The sequence below is a fragment of the Nycticebus coucang genome, chromosome 7 (assembly GCF_027406575.1).
Source record: "Nycticebus coucang isolate mNycCou1 chromosome 7, mNycCou1.pri, whole genome shotgun sequence".
Taxonomy (NCBI): domain Eukaryota; kingdom Metazoa; phylum Chordata; class Mammalia; order Primates; family Lorisidae; genus Nycticebus; species Nycticebus coucang.
The window spans coordinates 93,256,387-93,278,547 of record NC_069786.1 but is presented as its reverse complement, the minus strand read 5'-3'; the positions used below and the strand labels follow the sequence as shown (position 1 = coordinate 93,278,547).

Sequence of the window (22,161 nt, the reverse complement as noted above, 5' to 3'; positions counted from 1 at the left end):
TAAAAACAAACAAACAGAAAAAGAAACAAAAACAGGCATTGTGGCAGGAGCCTATAGTCCCAGCTACTGGGGAGGCTGAGGCAAGGGAATTGTTTGAGCGCTTGAGCCCAAGAGTTAGAGGTGAGCTGTGTATGACGCCGTGGCAATCTACCAGGGGGAAACAAAGTGAGACTCTGTCTCAAAAAAAAAAAAAATAGGCAATTATATTTTAATACTCTTTGTGTCTTTCCCTTAAATCATAAGGTTTATGTTAATATATTAGTAATAAAATTTTGTTAATCTTAATTGACATAAAGAGGATATGTAGTTGATGATGGTATCTATTATTTAAAAATAGGTATTAACCATATCCATTTGTAAAAGTAATTTAATTCCTATTTTATGACATTTGCATAGTAGCAGAAATAATGGGCAAGTATATTAGAAGTCCCAATTAAATAGAACCAGTGTGACTTTTGGTGCCAGAGCCAGTCAATACAAGTATGTAGATTTTATCACAGATGTACTTTTTATAAGATCTGAGAAGAAAGATGTTTCATTTGACAGACTGTGAAAGAGGGAACATTATCCAAGATATGAGGCTGAAGGTAAAAATGTTACACAAAACCTCCATTTACTCCAGTCTTTGCACCTAAAAGTTGAGTATTAAGAGAAGGGACTGGGAATGATTCTTGTTCTGTCCATTTTTCTTTCTTTGTTTTGTAGTTCATCCATTGTTTAATCTTAATGTCTTCTCTTTATAAAGATGTAAAATTGTTTTATCTGGGACCTACTTGTAAAATATTTTGCTCCATTTCCTGATTATGTACAAGCAGAAACATTTTGTTTTAATGAGAAGGTGATTTTTTTAATAGACATAAATATACCATCTTCCTCTAGGATATGTCTAGAGGTATTGATCCCTTGTCTTTAATATGATTTGTTAACTGAGCTCCATCAGTTTGGAAAGACAGCTCTTTTTTGCTTACGTCATATGGCGTACATCATGTGCCTGGACACTTGATTTATAGATACTGATTCTCCTGGCTCTCCTTAGTAGTCTATCTTGAATAACGTAATTAACTTCATCTGATCATGGAAAACCTACAATTTCTAGTTGTACCTGAGATATGGATTTCATTATTAGCCTTGAGTGAGTTTTATTTTGAAAACTTACAACAGCATTTGGCCCTGATGATAAGTAGCACTTGTGTAGTTTTAGAATTAAACAAAAGAAAAATGCTTTTCTACACTGTATTTGATCCTCATTACAACACTGACCTAATTGGTTTATGCTCATGATCTCATGTCACCAAGGATTCTGCAGTAAACATGAGACATGGTTTCTACCCTCGTAATACATTATGGGGGAGAAATGTTTATCATGAATGAGGGAAACGTGTTTTTATAAGAAATCTAGAGCTCAAAGAACTTAAATGACTTGCCCAAAGTTATAGTCAGTATGTGATGAGTTTGAATAGGTGTGTAATGGGTAACTAAACTAGAAAAGTAAGTAGGAAGGTTTGGAAAGAGTGGTGAAAAGGTGACCGAAGAGTTGAGAAGTTTTTTCTGTGGATAATGGGTAGCCTTTAGAGGCTTTGGATTGAAGTGTTTAGAAACAATACTCTTATAGTAAGGGGCCAGTTATATGAATAAAGATGGCAGAGATATGGAGCAACTGAAAAATGACTAGTCTTTATGTGTGCAAGACTAAGCCCTGAAAAAGTAGGGTGGTATTCAGGCTGGGAGGGGACAAATAGAGGACCCCACCATGAGAAAAATAGAATTGGAAACTGCATAGAAAGAAGAGAAAGAAAAGTCAGTGGTATTGGAAATTTCAGGTGACCTTTGTAATAACCATATATGACAGTGAGAACTTAAAGGGCATCAGTTAAGAGAAGCCCAAATGTCCATTTTTATGGCTTCCTTCTCAGATTATATCTTTGATGACGAACTCTTACTAGTATTTCCTAAAACCAGGTATATGTAATGTTCCTCCTCACTCTCTTCATTCTGGGTCTGACCTGTTCTAATCTATCCTAAGGGGCTAAGGAAAAATCCCCCAAAAGATTGAAAATTCAGAGAAGATGGAGCTATGTCTTCTAGGGACATGTAGCTGGCATATACTGACAATTGATTCAGTGGGTTGTGTCCTAGGCATTCTTTGTCGATCACAACTCCCGCACTACCACCTTCATCGACCCCCGGCTCCCTCTTCAGAGCAGCAGACCCACCAGCGCGCTGGTTCATCGGCAGCACCTGACCAGGCAGCGCAGCCACAGCGCGGGTGAGGTGAGTCTTTGGGTTAGGGACTGACCTGCTGGTCAGTAGCAGCTCCTGGGGTGTAGTGGTTTGTGGAATCGGGTCGAGTTTTCTTTTCTCTTTTCTTTTCTTTTCCCCTTCCCTTCCCTTCCCTTTTCTCCTCTCCTCTCTCTTTCTTTCTTTTTTAGTTTATTTAGAGATTATCATTTGAAGGCTAAAAAGCTTTGGGATGATGTCTGGAAATACAAACAGCCTAACTTGCAAACTTAAAAAGTAGGACATATGAGGAAACTGAGAGGAAGATGAGAAGGGATTGATAATGTGCTATGATTAACCCTTTTGCATACCCAATGACAGCCTCAGAAGAAGAAATGAATGTAACATTCAGTAGGTGAAAATGTGGTTAAATATAGGAAAGAATGTCTTAATTTAGTTTTCCTGGATTACATTAAATTTTTTTCCCAAAGCTATGGAGTTGTGGAATCCTTCCTAGTAGTCTTTAACATTAAGATGTAACTGAGAGAGTTGATTTATGCACTCTAAGTGCCTGGAAAAAATGAGCTGAACTGATAATTACTGCTGTGCTGTTCTTTGTCAGTTTGCAGTGGTTCGTGATAACCACATGGGGGCCCTCTAAGATCCTAACCCCCCAAACAAATGTCTTCTTGTTTCACTTTTTTCTTCAGCAGCTTAAATGAAAGGAATGTTTTAGGTCAAGTTTTCTTCTCCTTAACATGAGTTTATGGTTTGACTGTTTATCATTGTTTAACGTACATTGTTGCCAAAGGTTCTCTTAGACAAATAGAATTAAGATTATTTCCTGCATGCCTTTTCTTTGACCATGTGCATATCATATTTTCAATGAAATATTATAGATCAAATATTTTTGTAGCTTCTAGTATAAGAAAAAGTTATGAATGCAATAAATAACTGGATTTTATTCATCAAAATTCCACTCTTGGAGTTTCCCCTCATGATTTACATGCTTGCTCTAAATGCATTGTGTGTTTGCTGGTTGTGATTACAAATATAGAAGTATAGACATGAGAAACTCATATAAAAATGATATATAAATCTATTGCAGGATGAGGTATGCACAAAAATATTTATGTTTTATGAGTATCTAATAAAACCTTAGCTTGCTGATGGTGAACTGGATGACGCTAACAGTGTTCATCTTAAAAGCAGAACAGACCTCTTACCTTTGGACCTTGTGTGTGTGACATGTAGCATAATTAGGACTCTGTCTGACTTTATCACATGGATAGGACACTTTAGCCACTTGCCTTGTCATGACTTGACAATATGAAGCTGATTATTTGGTCTAGTGAGGACTATATTTCTGGGAAAACATGCATGAGACTGATAGCTATACTTGCACTTGCTTTCAACCTTAGAACTTGAATTATTTTCATATTCTAGTAGTAACCTATTGTGGGAGAGGGACCTGAAGGGGTACCGTAAGACCTTTCCTCCTGTCCATGGACATTGGGCAGTGGGAGAGAGAACTCTACCTAGACATGGCTTTGGGCCACAGCATTTTTAAGCCTTACAGGGGAATGTCCTTTCTGACACAGCTGTTGGGAGCATGCATGTCCCGAAGCCCTACCCATCAGGCAGATTGCCCATTGTCTCATGGTCTGGTTTCAAGGAGTGAGGTCTCCCGGAGAAGACTTTTGACTTTCCTAAGAAATGATGATACATGACAACATGCTGATAGGAGGGAAAGCATATATTGGCACGTGGAAATGATTAAGTTCTCTGACAATGTGTAGTTAGTTAATGATTGGATTTCCCCAAAAAGTGTCTGAATTCATTCCTCTAAGCCAATAACTCAAGAGAAGCAGGGTAAGACTTACATGACTATTTCCAGCTACCATCTTATACTCATTCAGCAAATATCCCAATCAGAAGAGGTATTAGTATCTCTTCCATCTGAAAAATTAACATCTACTTAACACCTACTAATATAATGTAGAAAAATAATTGTTAATATTTAAGGGATGCAAGTACATAACCACATTTTCTGTATTCTTAATGAGAAGAGGAAATTTGCAGATGTGACAAACAAAAACAAAGTGAAAAATGCTTTACAAGCTTTGTTTTCTTGTGGTTGGGAAAGAAAAATATACTTTAATAACTTTTTTAGATAATCACGGATTTTTTTATTTCTTTCTTTTCAGTTTTATTGAGGTATAATTGACAAATAATATGAGCTATTCACAATGGCAACTGCTTTAGAAATATATGCCAAGTGCTATGGGAGCTTGGAGGAGGTTGCATTTAACTCCAGCTTGAAGAGAAGAGAAGCCTTTGTCGGGGAGGGGCTGTTTGAATGACACTCTGAAGAATGAGTGAGAGCATTCTTGAAGGACACGCAAGCAGTGGCGGGTGTGGAGGATATTTGTAGCATTAGAACCTTTAGAAGAATCCTCAGCATGCACCTCACTGATGCAATATGAAATGGCTGTGAGTGGGAGTAGAAGCTCTATTTTTAAAGTACCAGTGTATAAATCCGGTACAGCATGTTATTTTGCCTTTTTTCTTCTTACTCTTACGCTTCTCTTCTACTGCTCTTCCACTACTATCTTAAAAGATTTCTGTAATATGGGGGGACGTGCTCAAAGAGAAGCTAAAGCAATGTTAAAGAGTTTTCTGATAAGAGTACCGATGGGCATTTTTGGTTATTTGCCTGTGCTTGTGAGTTTCTAAAACTATACTAAGGACAATAAATAATTCAGTTTAGGACAACCCTCTTTAGCTCTTCACACCTGCTGCTATTAGCTCCATGGTGTGGGAGGCCCAAACCAGAAAGAGCTGTTGTGCTGGGTGCCTTAATAGGCATGTAAAATTGTTCCCAAGGAGGCAAGACATTAAATCAGAACCCCACATGAAGATTGTGGCTCTTCAACCCTTCCTCTGCTGAGCCAGGGAATTCCCTAGCCTGTCTTGGTGAGCAGAAGGAATATCCTGGCACGGCTCCGATACATTTTGGGCCACTCAGTTCTTCTCTTTGTGTTCTGTCAATGCAGAAGTGATTCCCAATCAACAGGTCTGCTGTTTGGTACTACAGCCCAATAACTATAAACATATTGAACTAATTTCGTGCTGCTTGGTAAATTGTCGCTGCCCCAGCACCTTCCTCAGGGATGTGGATGCTGCCGCCCTTCCTTCCCATTTAGCCACTGAAGCAAGGCCTTTGAGAACTGAGACTCCTGCTTCAGCTCCCAACTGGTGTCCATTCCACTCAGGTGCTACTTCACCATACTTATTCAGTATTTTGAACAACTTGGTTCAAAACACTGATGGAGAGTGCTCTGGCTCTTGGTGCAGAAGACAAATGATGCTTACGTTTGCAGGTTGGAGAAGATTCTCGACATGCAGGACCACCAGTTCTTCCCAGGCCATCCAGTACGTTCAATACAGTCAGTAGGCCTCAGTACCAGGACATGGTTCCAGTGGGTATGTCACCCCTTCCCAGAAATTGTTACCTGTGCTTTCACACTGTGGTTTATACCAGGCCTACTGAGTGAGACTTCCCTGGTGTCTGCCTGATACTTGTTGCCCTGTGTTGAAAAGTTGCTGCATTATCCTTATGAAATTTACAACAAAGTCTCAGAGACTTGAATCTCCAAGGGCTTCTGTCGTATAAAATCGTAGAGGATGAGATTTTTGTAATATTCCTCCACCTTTCCTGAGTAAAGTTATCATATGAGATTATTGAAGTTAAGGAAAAATAATTTTGTAAGGTAATATATTATGCAATCATTATCAGCTAAGCATTTGGATGTATATATACTTAGCGTATATTTAAGGCTGAGACAGAATTTAAATGGTTCGTGAATCCGTAGTAGGCTCACAAAATAAATAAGCAATGACAGCACATTCTTAAGGGATTTTGTAACAAACAGAAGGTGGCTAGAGCCTCCAAAAAAATAAAAATAAAAATAAATGAATGTAGACATGTACGACTAAAAAAATGACTTGGTTGTTATTAAAATGACGTTATTGAAGTAGATCAATGGAGAATCTAAGACAGGTGGAGTGGCCAAACCAGTGGGAGGCCATACAGGGCTCCATCTTCCATTACAGTAGCTCTCCATTTGTTTGTTTTTGCTTCAGAATTTTTTCTCAAAAAAGAAAAACTTGAAAAGCAATGCAATACAATGTAAATTAAAGAAGTTTGACCACTGGATAAGAAGAAATCTAGGGTCTAACAGTTTGCTTGACATTTTATACATAGTTGACAATGTTGCTTGTGTTATAGCTGTTGGCATAGTTGGTTTGGTAAAGAGCAAGTTGCGGCTTAATGGCGTTTATTTTCACATAGAGTTTAAAAATAATTTGCTCTCTGCATTTTGGTTATAGCTGTTGCTGACAACCATTGCATTTTGTCAACTCTGGCTCTGCCTCTTTATCTTGTTGGCTGACTGATATTTAATCGGAAGACGGTTTTCCATTTGTGACTTATAATTTTTGTGAGGTTGATTTTGGTCAGTTTAAAACTATCAAGATCTAGATCCTTGTTGGTGATCTTATTTTGCCATTTGATTATAAATATGGCTCTTCAATTTAATAAGAATTCTGAAGCAAGCCACACCTAACAGATCTAAGTCTAATCATCATTTGTTAGATACAAACTAGAGTATAATCATCTGTCGTGGTAGTAACAGTGTAGCTCTAAAAGAGGACTTTGAGTATAAGGAATATGAACCAGAAAAACATAATTTAAAAGTTTAGACTCCTATGCACAAAACTAATAATAGCTTTTCTGAAAATTGTCTTCTGATTTTTTCAGCTTACAATGACAAGATTGTTGCATTTCTGCGTCAACCCAATATCTTCGAAATTCTACAGGAGCGTCAACCTGATCTTTCCAGGAATCACTCACTCAGGTAAACATATATTGGTATTTGGTTCAAGCTGTGGAAGCCCAACCAGTAAATCTTAATAACTCTGATAACTGTACTGAGAATTCACTTATTCTTTCTGGCAGTTTTTATAAAGGCATCTTGTGTGCAGATATTTTATATCATCAGTACTAGGTCATTGTGGTCCTGGCTTCTCTTGATTAAGTATAAGATTGAATGAGATCAACAAAACAACCTAAAACCCTCTTTAAATAAGAAAGATGAAAAAGAAACAACAATTTAAGCCAAGAGTGCATTATAGATATGTAGATTATAATGAAAATAGTAAGACATTAACTTTTTTGAGTGTAGCTTGAGTAAACCAAAGTAAGAATTTATTGGATTGAGATTTGTACAGTCCTGGACTTGGTATTCACATATTTCCATAATAAAAATAGGGTGAAACCTGAGCAAAGAATCTGATCCTCTCTACAGTCTAGCATTCCCCTGCATGAACCCTGTCTTCTAAACAACTCTTCAATAAATCACACTTCAAGCCAGGTTTTACTTTCCTAAATACATGCTGTTGCTCTTCCCTGGCAAGCTTTTCTTTTCTCAGTTTGACAAAAATGATTTTTCCTTTAAAACCCAGTGCAAGCTCCCCCACCTTGAAATCTTTAAACTCCACTGTGGACTCTCACTGTCATGATCTAGCCTAGAATTTCCTAATCTCAGTGTGCTAGGAATCCATAGGGATGGGAAAAGGAGAGTTTCCACTGAAAATCTTACTTCATCCAATGCCAAGTTGGCCTATGTATCACCTTTACTGGCAGAAGTATATTTGCACAATGGTACCATCCTGGCCCACAGCAGTGACACTTAAATACTGATCCACGTTGTTATGCCAAACTGTTTTCATCAAGATCACCTGAGGAACTTTATAAAATATAAGATACCAAATCTTGTCTCCTCCAACTTCTCTCTGTTCTCTGAATTTAGACCTCCTATTCTCCCACACCCTGCCTAGAAATATAATTCAAGAGGTGTAGGGTAGAGCCCAAGCAGTATTATTAAAAACTTCTCCATATAGAACTGGACAGCCACATGTAAAAGGTGAACCTGGACCTACACCTCTCACCACCTATAAAAGTTAACTCACCCTAGATTAAAGATTTAAATCTAAGACATGAAATGATAAAATCCCTACAGAAAAATGTGGGGAAAAGTTTTCATGATATCAGCCTTGGGAAAGAATTTATGAAGAAGACCCCAGTAGCAGCTGTAGCAACAATAAAAATAAATAAATGGGACCTGATCAAGTTAAAAACCTTCTGCAGAGGTAAGGATACAATCAACAAAGCAAAGAGACAACCTTGAGAAAAGGAGAAAATATTCACATGTTACCAATGGCACAAAGGGCTAGTGACCAGAATATACAAAGAACTCGAGCAAATCAACAAGAAAAGAGCAAACAATCCCATCAGTCAGTGGGCAAGCAACATGAACAGGACCTTTCCCTAAGAAGACAGACAAATGGCCAACAAACACATGGGAAAAAAATGCTCCTCATCCTCCCTAATTATCAGAGAAATGCAAACCACTTTGAGATATCACCTAACACCCATGAATATATAGCCCACATCACAAGGTCTCACGGCTGCAGATTCTGGCGTGGGTGTGGAGAGATGGTTACCCTGATGCACTGGGATTGCAAACTAATACAGCCTTTTGGAAAGAAGTATGGAGAGTCCTCAAAGAGCTAAAATTGGACCTCCCATTTGACCCTGCAATCTCATTACTAGTTATCTAGCCAGAAGAAAAACATCATTTTGCCACAAAGACATCTGCACTCGAATGCTTACCGTAGCTCTATTCACAATCACAAAATGTGGAAACAACCCAAGTGCCTATCAACCCATGAATGGATTAATAAGCTGTGGCATATATATGCCATAGACTACTCGGCCATAAAAAAAGATGGAGACTTTGCATCTTTTGTATTTACCTGGATGGATTTGTAGAACAATCTACTAAGTAAAGTATCTTAAGAATGGAAAAGCAAGTATCCCATGTACTCACTACTAATCTGAAAATAGTAGACTCAAAACTATAGGCCTACATGGGAGAAAAACACAAAATTCAGGAAGGGGTGAGGGGGAAGGGAGCTCATAAGTTCCTGCCAGGTACAATGTAGGAGTATATGGCACACTTCCTGGGTGAAGGACTCAACTACAACTCAGACTTCGGACTTTACAAATGCAAAAAATGTAACCTAATCATATGTACTCTCATATTAACCATAATAAAACTTGTCATGTGGCAATGAAAAACTGAAAAAAAAAAAAAAAGCTCTCCGTATAATTCTGATGGCATAGCCAGGTGTGGTAACCTCTGGCCTAGACAATAATTTGATGATTAATTATGTAATCAAATTGTTCTTTGCACTCTGTTGACCACTTGACTTTTGCACTGTAACTTGATGTTGCACTGTAACTTAATATAACTAGAAAATCATGCTTTATTTTCTAGTTATATTATAAGATCCTTGTAGATAGAGATCTTATCCAACTCATCGTTATTTCTCCTTAACTGCTTAAATACCTAGAATAGTACTTTGCACATAGCAAATGTAAATGTATATACAGTTACAATTTGGTAATTTATATAAATGTGTTCTCAATCTCACATCTTTGAAGTTGTCATTACCTTCTAAAGTCTTTAAAGGCGAAAGCTTTATAAAATTTCAAGTATGACACTATAAACAAACCTTGCTTATACAGAAACCCCAGTTTCACATGGTTAACATCTAACCATGCTTATGTCAAGGGTTACGACATAAGCATTCTGTTCTCAATTACAAAATAATTTATACAATTGAGGATTTTGTGTGTTTGTCTATTGTGACAGTGACTCAGTAGTAATTTATGGCCCCCTAGAGAATATTACATAAGAAGTTTTAGTTAATAAAATTGCAAAATGAGCTTCTCAGTGGACTAATTAGACATTTTGGAGATTCTAGACCTGAAAGCAAGGCAGATGAACAAACAAATTTTTCCTTTTGCTCATCACAAAGTAAGTAGAACTCTATTTTCTCTCTCTTCTGTCACTTCCAGCCATGTCTCACACACGCACACACATACCCCTGGTCAATGTCTGTTCCTCTCCTTGTACACCATCCCCTACAAAAAAGAACAAGAAAGAGGAAACTCAAGAAGTTTTTCACACTCCACATTATTATTTAAAGCAATTAATCTATTTAAATCCCCACCATTAGATGATTTCATCTACCTGAACAGGGCATCTATCATTACTCTTTAATGACTTGACACAAGATGCTTAACAGATCTTCACAGAGGGAAAAGCATCAGGCCCCGTATGGTAGCTTTTAGTTTGGTTTTTGTTTTTCTTGCTGCTTTTTAAAGTCTTAAAAGTCTCTAAAGATTGCTAAAAATTTCTACTTTTTAGTGACACCCACTGGCCTCAGCATAATCTTTCTTCTAACATAGATCCCACCTGGTGATCTGTTATTAAGAAATTATTTGAAATATCCTTCCATCTGCTAACACTTTTTAAAACCTCTTTACAGAATTGGACCATGGAAAGCAGAGGTACTTACAACAAGTAGAAGAAAGCAGAAACTTAAATTGATGAGATAATGCCATTTCTCTTACCCAGAGTGTGTGTCAGACCGCACTTTTCATTTTCTGAAATCTGTCTGGTAGTTAAGCATTTTGCTTATCATAACTTTATAAAGGGGAAGTTCGTATATCTAAGAGAACATTTTGTTTCTTATAATTAAAAACTGCATTGTAAAGAGCATTCCCATAAACGCAGGGACAGGGGACCAGTCGAGGTTATTTAATCTCATACTTCAGAGATATTTTTGATAACAGATTTCTGTATGATACAGAGCCACTGGGTGATCTCTGTGCCAGAGGTAACTGTGGACCTTATGTTCATATCTGGAACAAGCGCTCCCAATACCAGCAGAGCTCTATGTGGGTTCTTCCTTATCCAAGGCACAGTCACTTAAGAGAAATACCCCTTTTTATTCTTCTCTCACTATAGAGAGGAAATATGTGGTAGCTCTTAGGAGATTCAAACAGATTTGTGTTTTTCCTGTTTTGCTTGTGACTCCTCAGAAACCAGAGGAGAGTAAGCAGTTTATTTAGTTTGTGTCCATATATAGCTTCCCCTTTCTTGAGACTCCACTTGTGTATCTTTTCCTGGAGAGTGACTGTGCGGCTCTGTGCGATGGGCTATGGCTTTCACTTTCAACTGCCACATTTAAATCACTGTTCCCTATAACTTCATCTTTCGTGCAAATGTTGTCCTCTTTTTAATGTTTTTTAATTCTTGGCCGAGTGCAGTGGCTCACACCTGTAATCCCAGTACTCTGGGAGGCCGAGGTGGGAGGATTGCCTAAGCTCACAGGTTCAAGACGAGAGAGCAAGACCCCATTTTGAGAGAGCAAGACCCCGCCTCTCAAAATAGCCAGACGTTGTGGCAGGAGGCTGAGATGAGAGTTAGACGTTGCTGTGAGCTAAGACACCAGAGCACTCTACAGAGGGCGACAAAATGAGATTAAAAAATATATATTTTAAATAAATTTTTTAAAAATATTCTTTTTAAATCTCAAAAGAGATTGATTTCTCTGGTTAGAAAAATCGACATCCAAATCCGTCAAATGGGTCGTGTCCTTGGTCATACTAAGATGCTTATCTGCTGTGACATTAAAATAAAAGCTGACAAACTGTGTTTTAACAATATTATATAGGTGAATGTAACACCTATAAATTCAATAAAATTTTTAGTATTGATGTATGCACAACATGTATTATGAGAAAGGCTATGAACCTGAGTTAAGAGTGGAGATCTCATTTCCCCACTTACGTGGTTATTAGGTCCAGCAAGTAAATCTGCTTCATACTAATCCAGCTTTTCCCTGTGTGCATCAATGATATCACTTAGGGCCACAGGCTGATTCCTTCCTATATCAATTCCCTTGCCATGAGAACATGATCTGTGATACTTTTTTCCTCCTGGGTAAATCAGACCATTTCATGATTTCTATTAGTAATAAATCAATACCTTCAAAGTCAAGAAATTGTGAGCCACAAAAAGCAAATGGATACACGTCTCAAGGTTCATAATCCTGAGAAGCAAATACGAACTTGGATCTTCTGTTTCTTTTAATCATCCTATTTAAAGAGTCCTAGAATTTTATAATGCTTTAATTTTACTCTTAATTTTTTTATTTTAAAAATAATTGCCCATTTTTAAATTATCCTATAACACAGGATTTTATGAAATAAAAAGTTAAAGTGTTAAAAAGCTCATTTACAGAAAACAAATGCCAGTGTTCAAACTTTCTAATCTATTTCTTATCCAGCTTTGTGGCAAATGAATTTTTCTACATTTTAATATTCGGCTGGAAATTTTAATCTCAGTTAACATTTGACTACTTGGTCAAAACAGCATGAATTTACTTCTGCTAATCCGTATGCATTTTCCTGTTAAGACTTGCCTGGCTGTCTCCCTTAGTCCTCCTCTAATTTGTTTACTGCTCACTTAGATGTCTGGCCCAAGCTTCTGATCTTTGTTGTACCAAATTAATAACAGAAATCTTGGACTGGAATTATTATTTTCCCATGGACCATTTACATAGGAATAATAATTGAATTCTTTAAGGTACTTTATTAAAATAATTTATCAGCCTCATATAGTAATAGTCACTGGGAAGTCCTATTAGAAGACTCTGGCTCTCATTGGGAGATTGGCAGTGATAGTTCTTAGAAAGTAATTGAGTATAGATCTTAGGAGTTCAGATTTGGGGTCTGAGAGACCTAGTTTCGATTCTGTCTCTGCATTTATTTGCAAGGAACAGAATGAAACTTTTAACAATCTTCAAATTATTATCCTCATCTGTAAAATGGGGATAGGAATTTCTATCTTGCAGAGTCCTTTGAAAGATTAAATGAGATAATATATTTAAAGCACTTTGGGTTAAAAAGGCCCAAAGCAAGAGCACTTATAGCAAAAATTAGCCTAATTCTTTGTGGCGTATCAAACCCAGGAATTTGTTAAACTGTTTTCCATATAGTTCTCTACTATAGCTTTGAATGATTTCCCAAATTACATAATCATCCACTGGATATTTCTCTAAAACATTGTGGTTTTTTGCTAATAAGTACAATATGATTTTCAATATTATTATCTTACACAAGAAATAACCATGTTTTAGGTATATCTGTTTCATTGTTGATTTTTGCTATATTCTGTTCCATTTATCAAGAAGACAGTTCAGTAAAATATCATTTTTCTTCAGTAGCTCATTTAGGCATGGATTTTCTATGGTCCAAAGCAAAATGTCAGTACTGAATTGAGTCCTGGTGCTTTTCCCAAATCCAAAAGAATAATAAATCCATCTCTAAAATCATAGAAAGCAATAAATTATTTATAATAGCACAAAATGGTTTTTAATGAACTTTTATTTTTATACATGTTTAAATGAATTGCCTAGTTATTAGTGAATCACAAGCATTTTTTACAAAGCCAACAAAAATAAGTATCCCCTCTGTTAATAATATGTTAATATTCTAAATCAACTTGCCAACAACAGAAGCAGTAAAAGGAGTTGAGTCACCAGAAGTCTAGTTTGATTCTCTTTTCAATAGATCATACTGTCTGTTGAAAAAGGAATAAATAATTATAGGATCTATCTAATAATATACTCAATAGTTTGTTTGTTTGTTTTGAGACAGAACCTCACTCAGTCACTCTGGGTAGAGTGCTGGGAGTCATAGCTCACAGCAATCAAACCCCTGGGCTCAAGCAATCCTCTTGCCTCAGCCTCCCAAGTAGCTGGGACTATAGGCACTTGCCACAGCACCCAACTAGTTTTTCTATTTTTAGTAGAGACAGGATTTCACTCTTGCTCAGGTTGATCTCAAACCCCAAAGCTCAAGTGATCCACCCGGCTCGACTTTGTAGAGTGGCAGGATTACAGGCATGAGCCACTGCACCCCACAATTTAAAATTAGTGAGTGCTTACTATGTTGTGGACTGCAAGCTAAGAAGAGGAAACAAGCCAAGAGAATTAAGTAGCTCTCTAAATTCTTATTGTTGAGATAATTTATATCCTTTTATGGCGAATTTTGCCCCTAAATGTGTTGCTAATTTATTTCACTTTTCATGGCCTATAAATCACATGACTATAATAGACTTAAATCTCCAAATCCACCCTATTTAATGGGAGGTGAAAAGGAAAATTACACTCTGTCCTGACCGCTTGGTTCTATCCCTCCTCACACAATGCCCTCTGACTCTAATAAAGGGTATGAATGCTGATTTTCCTTTCCGGACATTATACCCTCAGGGAAGTCAGGGTACTTCTCTGGAACTGCCTGAAGACCGTTTTAAACAACACGTATCTGTGAATGTGCCGCTGAGCAGCGTCTCAGAACCCGGATGTGCAGAGTCTGTAATCCAGAGTTTTGCGGTTGCCCGTATTGCTGCTTCTGGCTGTTTGTGAGCACGTGCCCTTCTTTAACTTCACCAAAACGTTGAGTGGTTTCAGTGAGAATGTTTTCTGTGGGAATTCAGTCTTGCGACTGCTCGTTGTCCTCAGATGATCTTCTGCTAGATTTAATCTTCTGGGGGTGATTCTGTGCCCTGGAGGAAGTGGTTGCAAAGGCGTACATGGTAGCGTCTGAGAGGCGGCACTCCTCAGGGACTTTTTTCTGAGGTTGTCATTGCACCGTTTAGCGTCTTTTATTCTAACAGTTGTGAGTTGTCATGGTAAGAGATTGCCTCTTTATCTGCCCTTTGCAGAATCCCTCCAGTAGATTCTGTAAATAATCTGTTGTCAGCTTTCTAATTCTTTTTATTTCTCTGCCAAAGGGAAACAAAAAAAAAAAAGCAAGAAAGAAAAAGAGAAAAGAAAGAAAAAAATAATAACAAGATTGTTTATTCCAAATATTGTAATCTTCGAGAAATTGTTAGTAGTCAAATGAGTTATTTTGGCCTTATTAGATTGTGTGCTTGGTTTGTATTTTACTAAGCACCTATCATGTGCACAGAATAGTGCTTGGTACTCTGACAACACATAGATAAAGGAGGAAGGGCTTTTGCCCTCAAGAAACTCATGTTTCAAAAGCGATTTAAGTTGTGTCTCATTGGCCAGGAGTGAAAGTGCTGAGATGTTCTCTAAGGGGCATACAGGGAGAAACCTGCCCATGCAGAGAGGGTCTAATGACAATGCAGGCTATTTGAGTATAACCTTAATCTTCATTATAAACCATTAAAATTGAATGGAATTTCTTTATTAAGGAGGAGGCAGTAAGGAAAGAAATCACAAGATTATCACAGAGTCCCTCTAACTACAAATTAATAAAATAAACTTGAATAAATATATTAATTTTCAAACATTCCTCTATTCATGGTCAGATATAACTTTAACAACATTTCTCAAACTTGTTTTCTTTATTGCAAACCCTGACTGGACTGATGAAAATTCATGGAAGCCACATCTGTCATTTTCCATTCTAAAAGGAAAAGAAATATTGCATATCCATTATGTTGGCTTTAATCACCTTTATTTTAAGGAGCTTTGATGTATACAAATATAAAGTATATATAAATTTCTTTTGCTTACAGAATTTATAAACTATAAAGCCACATGATACACAAATTAAATAAAAATGAAAATAATAACATTTGAATTAATGCCATCTGAGGAGATTTTGCTATTCAGAAGCCAAATCACCAATATTGAGACCTTTGTCAGTGGAAAGATACATTCGTACTTTTTGTTTCACTTGCGTTTGACTTGATTCTTTTGAACGTGTATCCTTTGCATTGTTATAGCCCTCATTTTTCCTTTTTAACAAAAAGCTTTTTATCTACTGATGCATTATTTTCATAAACCAATTCATTTAATAGTGTATCCTCAAATACAATACCCAAAAAATTGCAAAACCTAACATTGAATATGCCCTGGGGATGAGTGGATTTTACCATTCCTTTTCTATTTGCAAACTATTGCAAAGCTTTGGCTCTTAGCATAAGCCAGGACATGACTGGGCTGGTGAGTTCGAACCTGGCCCGGGCCTGCTAAAACAAAACAAACAAATAAGAAAAAAAAAAAAGTAGCCAGGCATTGTGGCAAGTGCCTATGGTCCCAGCTACTCGGGAGGCTGAGGCAAGAGAATCGCTTGAGCCCATGAGTTTGAGGTTGCTGTGAGCTATGATGCCACAGCACTCTACCAAGGGTGACAAAGTGAGACTGTGTCTCAATTAAAAAAAAAAAAGCCAGGAAATATTTTATGTATTATTTAGTATAAATGTATAATTTACTTCTTAAATCCTTTTCTTTTGTTTTCTCATTAGCCTATGGCAATTTGTATATACATTACCTGACCTCATTTGATCATTTTCATGATGCAAATAATACTGTAACAGATAAGTTTTATCTTCTTAATTGGTAAGGGAATTGTGCATGAGTAGCAGACAGGGACTGTTGTTATCATATTATTAGCATGTCAAGGTTCTGCTGAGCTAAGGGCAGCCAGGCCTGCTCACTTTTATAAAAGTTCATCTCTGATCTGTTCATCTTTGGCACCAACTATCTTGTAAAGGCAGACATAGAACACAAGGTCACCTGGCAATATTCAGTCATAAATGTCATTTATTATCCCAAATATGCTTATATCATTTTGGCTGCTTTGATCATCAAAGTGAAAACACAAAACAAAAATTCTTGCAGAACTCTAGCCTATTTCTACATATTTCTAGTAACCGAGGACACCAGTTTGAGAAACCTTGGTCTACAGAACAGTGGACAAATATCTGATAACCAAGAAGCAGTTCCTTTTCTTTTTCTCAGAAAAGGTTGGTGACATTTCTAAGGATGTCTGCCGACTTATCTCCCTCTTCATTCTTAATCTGCTGTCTTGACAGTCACTAAGCCAATGCCTTCTTTGTTTCTATATGAAGGACTTTGTAAAAGACTGTCTAGGTGTAAGGCCTAGACAGAACTCAGTTAAGTGAACAGAAGTATTGAAATATTTTCACATAATACTAGAACCTCCCATTGCCTTTCTCTCTTCCACTGTACTCTATTAACTCCTCAAAAGGGACTATTGGATTCTCAGTGTGTATTGGTATTGTGCCTGGCACATAGTAGGCACTCAGAAAATATTGGCTGAAAGAAAAAATATCAGGATAAGAAAGTACTTAGTGGTGTGATGTATGTCAGACAACACATTCCAGTGTCTTTTCCTGTACGTATATGACCCGTAGCTTGTCACTATGATACATTGGTTGGCCTGGCAGAAGACTAGTCCCAGCCTGCCTCTGGTATGTTGTCACTTGAAGAATCAGACCAGTTACCTTCACTGCCTTGTAGTTTAATATCTGGAAAGAGGTGAACATTTTCCCAGTTGGCATATGTCCTCTATGCGTTCACCCTTTCCTTTCCTCACCCTGTCATCCTTGTGACTCAGGGAGCTATGATGTTTTTCTTATTCACAGGAAACCAACAGGCCACAATCCAGAGCATGCTATCTTTACCATCACTCAGCCCGTTCTGTAGGAAGTGGAGGAGAGTGCTCAGCCAGTGTGTTTTTTGGTTTTGTTCTGTTTGCCTGGATTCACTGTGGTGATAGACTAAGGAGATAAACTGCATATTTGTGGGAGATAGCTTTCGGTTTTTTAAGATCAAAGCATATCATTACTGACCCTTCTAAGAGTACTTCTTTGGTTGAGTTATTGTTCATTTTTCTCCAAGAGAACTTTTCTTTAATTTAGCTTTTTTAAACCAACATGTTATCTCATATCAAAAAACCATTCACCAGATAATGGGCCTTGGTTTCCATCACGTGCTTCAGACCTGTGATTTCAACACTTAAAGGGTAATGTTCTGCCTGGCTTGAGGCTTCAAGCTGAAATCACCTTTAGCAGAGAGGCCGGCCTCTGAGTAATTTCTGTACTTATATGTCTGCCACTTATTTCTCCATAGTAGTTAGCTACTGGCAATAAAAGACAGAAAAGAACATGTATTAAATTCTAAAGAGTAGATGCTTTATATCATGTAAAAGGAGGATGTAGCCAGAAGACATCGAGAACTGAAATCTGTTTATCATGCCTTGTGAGCTGTGTGGGGAAGGGAAAATCAGTTGACTTTTCTAAGCATTAGGGAATTTTTCATCTGGACATTAAAGCTTGCCTTCTACCTCATTGCCTTCAAGTCTGTAAGCAATCTTAATAAAAGAGTTTGGAATTTGGAAATGGAAAATGCAGAGAGGCTTTGTGAAAATATCAGATAGAAAAACAAGATGCTTTGTAGATAAGAGCTAACTTTAAACAAATACTTATATATCAGTGACAGACATTTTATTTCATGATTCAGTAAGAATATATCGTCCTTCGCATTCAGAGTAAAATTGCATACTTGTATTGGCCTCTATGTTCTAATCAAATGGAAAGGTTTTGGTACCGTGGTTTATGTTTTTATTTTTTCCTCTGCTTATAAAAATTAATATGATGTACCTTGCATGATGTAAATGAGGGAAACCAACTAGGAAAAAATTTATTAAAATCCTCATCATGTAACTAATTAAAAATAGTAACACAAAGATGACTTACTAAATAAAAAGAAAAAACTGGTGTTATCACAGAATAAAATCAAGGTAGAAAAAACCCACCTTATGTGTCTGGTGTGTCTGTGTATGCACACTTTTGCACAGGTATACACACAATCTTATTTCACCAACTGTAGTAACTAAAAGTGTTTCAGGTTTTCCCTTATTTAAAAAAGCCATGTGCTTTTATTTTGAATACATAATGCATAGATGCCATCTACTTCCAATTAGGAATCAGCTCGTCACTCCGAACTTAAAGGTATACATTCAGGAAAATGGCGGCTATCCCAACATGATCTCTTTTTGGAATAGCAGAGGATCAGCCTAAGCCTGATGCTTAGATTCAGGCCCACAGTCAGCTTTAACTCAAAGCAGAGGCTGAGTTTCACTGGTTGGATGGTGTGCTACCTGTGGTAGTAATGGGGCAGCAAAATGATTAAAGCAATAAAAAACTTATTTTTCCTGTGTTTAGACCTGAGACATGTTAATGCTCACAAGGTTCTCCTGGAAGGCAAAGACCATGTCTGTCTTGGATGTGTACGAACATGTATTCCCAGGGTATCACACAGCTGCCACATAATGGGTACCAAAAATACAGCGATCATTATAAAAAATGTGTTTTACCACTGACTTATGTCCCAAAAGTTGGCCACACATATCTTGAGCTGTTTCTTTGCTTAACAGGGAGAAGATCCAATTTATCCGAACTGAAGGGACCCCAGGATTGGTGCGCCTTTCAAGTGATGCAGACCTTGTCATGTTGCTGAGGTACGCACCACCAGCTCTTGAAGCAGGAAGTCTGTCATCGGATATTATGGAGCATTTTAGAACGATATGCCAATAATAGCCCACAATGTCTCCTTTATTTTTAAAGCCTTATAGACATACTCATGTTGAAGATTGAGGTGCTGATTGAGTGATAATTTGTTTCAGATTGCATTTATTTAATCTATTTATTTTAACTCTGTTGGTAGAGGAGATTTTTTTTTTTTTTTTCTTTGAGACAGAGTCTCATTTTGTTGCCCTGGGTAGAATGCCATGGCATCATAGATTACAGCAACCACAAACTCTTGGGCTCAAGCTTTCCTCTTGCCTAAGCTTCCTGATTAGCTGAGACTATAGGCACAGGCCACAATGCCTGGCTATTTTTTAGAGACAGGGTCTCACTCTTGCTCAGGCTGGTCTTGAACTCCTGAATTCAAGCAATCCACCTACATTGGCCTTCCAGAGTGCTAGGATTACAGGCATGAGCCACCATGCCCAGCCAAAGAGGTGTTCTTGGAGAAGGGAAAGGTTATAGAGTTGAATGAATAAAACGTCCCTCTCACTGAACAGAGCAGAAGTGTATCTGAATAAGATATACCCAGTTTATTATTTCGGTATAAAAGAAAGATTATACATATTTATATTTTCTATCAAATTTTTTTCTCAAAATTTGCTTTGTCCTCTTTTGCTGATTAAAGATGTTACTCATTTACTTCATGGTTTTGAGAGTTTACGTTTGGGAAATTAGATAAGAAGTTGAAATTTGGTCCCTGGTACTTAATGCCAACTTTATATCCCTTCATAAAACTGACCTATTGAATTTTCTTTTCTTTTCTTTATTTAAATTTTTTGATGAAATATATATTTGATTACAGCTTTTTACAATTACAGTTTTTTTCTTTTTCTTTTCATTTCTTTTCTTATTTTCTTTTCTTGACCTGTTGTATTTTCTTCCCTGCGGGTAAAAATCAGCTTTGGTTCTAGAGTAATTTAGAAGGTAAATTGGCAAGTTTTCAAAAGACTTTCTCATTTTGGATCTTGTCTCTCAAATGAAGGTAAACCAGAGTAAAATAAAGTTGTGCTCTCCCCAGTGGTTGGGGCACCCACCTGTGCAATCTCCACAGAATTAGAATTAAAGGGAATGCCACTCTGAGCCACCCAGGCGGTGCTTTGTCTGTCCCTTGGTGCTAACAGCTCCTTTCTGGGCATTCATAGTGATCTTGACCCTGACCACGTCCACTTCTCTACTGGATAGTTGCCGTATTTGTTGCCGATATTTCTGACTGCCCAGAGTATTCCCTTTTGAGTATTCCCAAAAAGGTTATTATTATTATTATTTTACTGTGTAGTTGAAGCATAACCCAAAAGGATGTAAGTCACTTTCTGTAGATACTTCAGTTCCCTTGACTCTGAGCAGGACCTGTTAGGTGAAGGGGGAGAGAGCTCACTTTTTAGTGTGGTTTTTTGAGTTAGTTTTGAAAGCAGCATGTAGTATATTGTAAAGTGTTAGATGGTCAGCAAGACTATTGGTCAATTAATATTAAGATACGATGTTTCTGTGATAGTTTGGTTAGTGACAAAATATTTACTGGATTTTGTTATAAAATTTTTGGTAGGTTATGACTCTTTTGCTTCATTGTAGAAAACTAAGACTTATTGATTATTCTATTTTATGTATTCTTTGATGAACTCAAGTCATATAAAAAAATGTACCCCGGGTGGCGCCAGTGGCTCAGTGGGTAGGGCACCGGCCCCATATACCGAGGATGACAGGTCCAAGCCTGGCCTGGGCCAAACTGCAAAAAAAAAAAAAAGGCCAGGCGTTGTGGCGGGCACCTGTCGTCCCAGCTACTTGGGAGGCTGAGGCAAGAGAATCGCCTAAGCCCAAGAGTTAGAGGTTGCTGGATGAGAAAATGGATGAGAACTTTGGCCACATAAAAAATTTTAAAAATTTGATAATGAAAGCTACCACATATAAAGATAATAATCTGGAAGAATATATTCACAACACAGGAACAAAGAGATCATGGATGCATAAAGAATGCTTTTAAATTAAAAGAAGAAGACCCAATAGAAAAATTGGTACAGGATATAAAAAGACATTTCATAGAAATGGAAGTATGAATAGCCAATAAATTCACAGAAAGATACTAGTAATTATAAAATACAATTTCAAATAATGTGATGCCATTTTACACGATTAGATTTGTAAAAATCAAAAAGCCTGATAATACCAAATGAGACAGAGAAACTCTTACACTGTCTGGGCTTTGTGGGATTGGATTGCAGTTTCTACAGCCTCTTCAGAATATAATTGACACTTACCTTCCTGCACAGTTGAAAAGGCATATGCATTGTGACTGGGCAACTCTGCAAGGATACCATATTTGCACTAAGAAATCCTTTCACACATTCACAAGGCAACATATGTACTATGCTTATTGCACCATTACTGATAGAAGCACACAGTTGGGGGAAAAGCAGATATTGGTCAAAAGAGATGTAGATAAATGAACCAATTTGTTTATAGACTGGCAAACTATGTAGCAGGTTAAAGGAATAAACTAGATTCTTCTGTATCCACATAGATATCAGAATCATACTGTTGAATGAAAGGAAAATCTCCAGAATGCTGTTTACTGACATAGCATTTATATAATTTT

General features: G+C 37.2%; 1 protein-coding gene across 2 annotated transcripts in view; it reads left to right on the top strand.

Moving 5' to 3' along the window:
* HECW2 (HECT, C2 and WW domain containing E3 ubiquitin protein ligase 2) overlaps positions 1-22,161 on the top strand; it is a 404,230-nt gene that overhangs the window by 326,736 nt on the left and 55,333 nt on the right. For both annotated transcript variants that reach the window (XM_053597578.1, XM_053597579.1), the window contains 4 exons: positions 2,137-2,271; positions 5,601-5,703; positions 7,040-7,136; positions 19,418-19,501. In XM_053597578.1, coding sequence (XP_053453553.1) covers positions 2,137-2,271; positions 5,601-5,703; positions 7,040-7,136; positions 19,418-19,501 — 419 coding nt within the window. The remainder of the gene's footprint in view (positions 1-2,136; positions 2,272-5,600; positions 5,704-7,039; positions 7,137-19,417; positions 19,502-22,161) is intronic.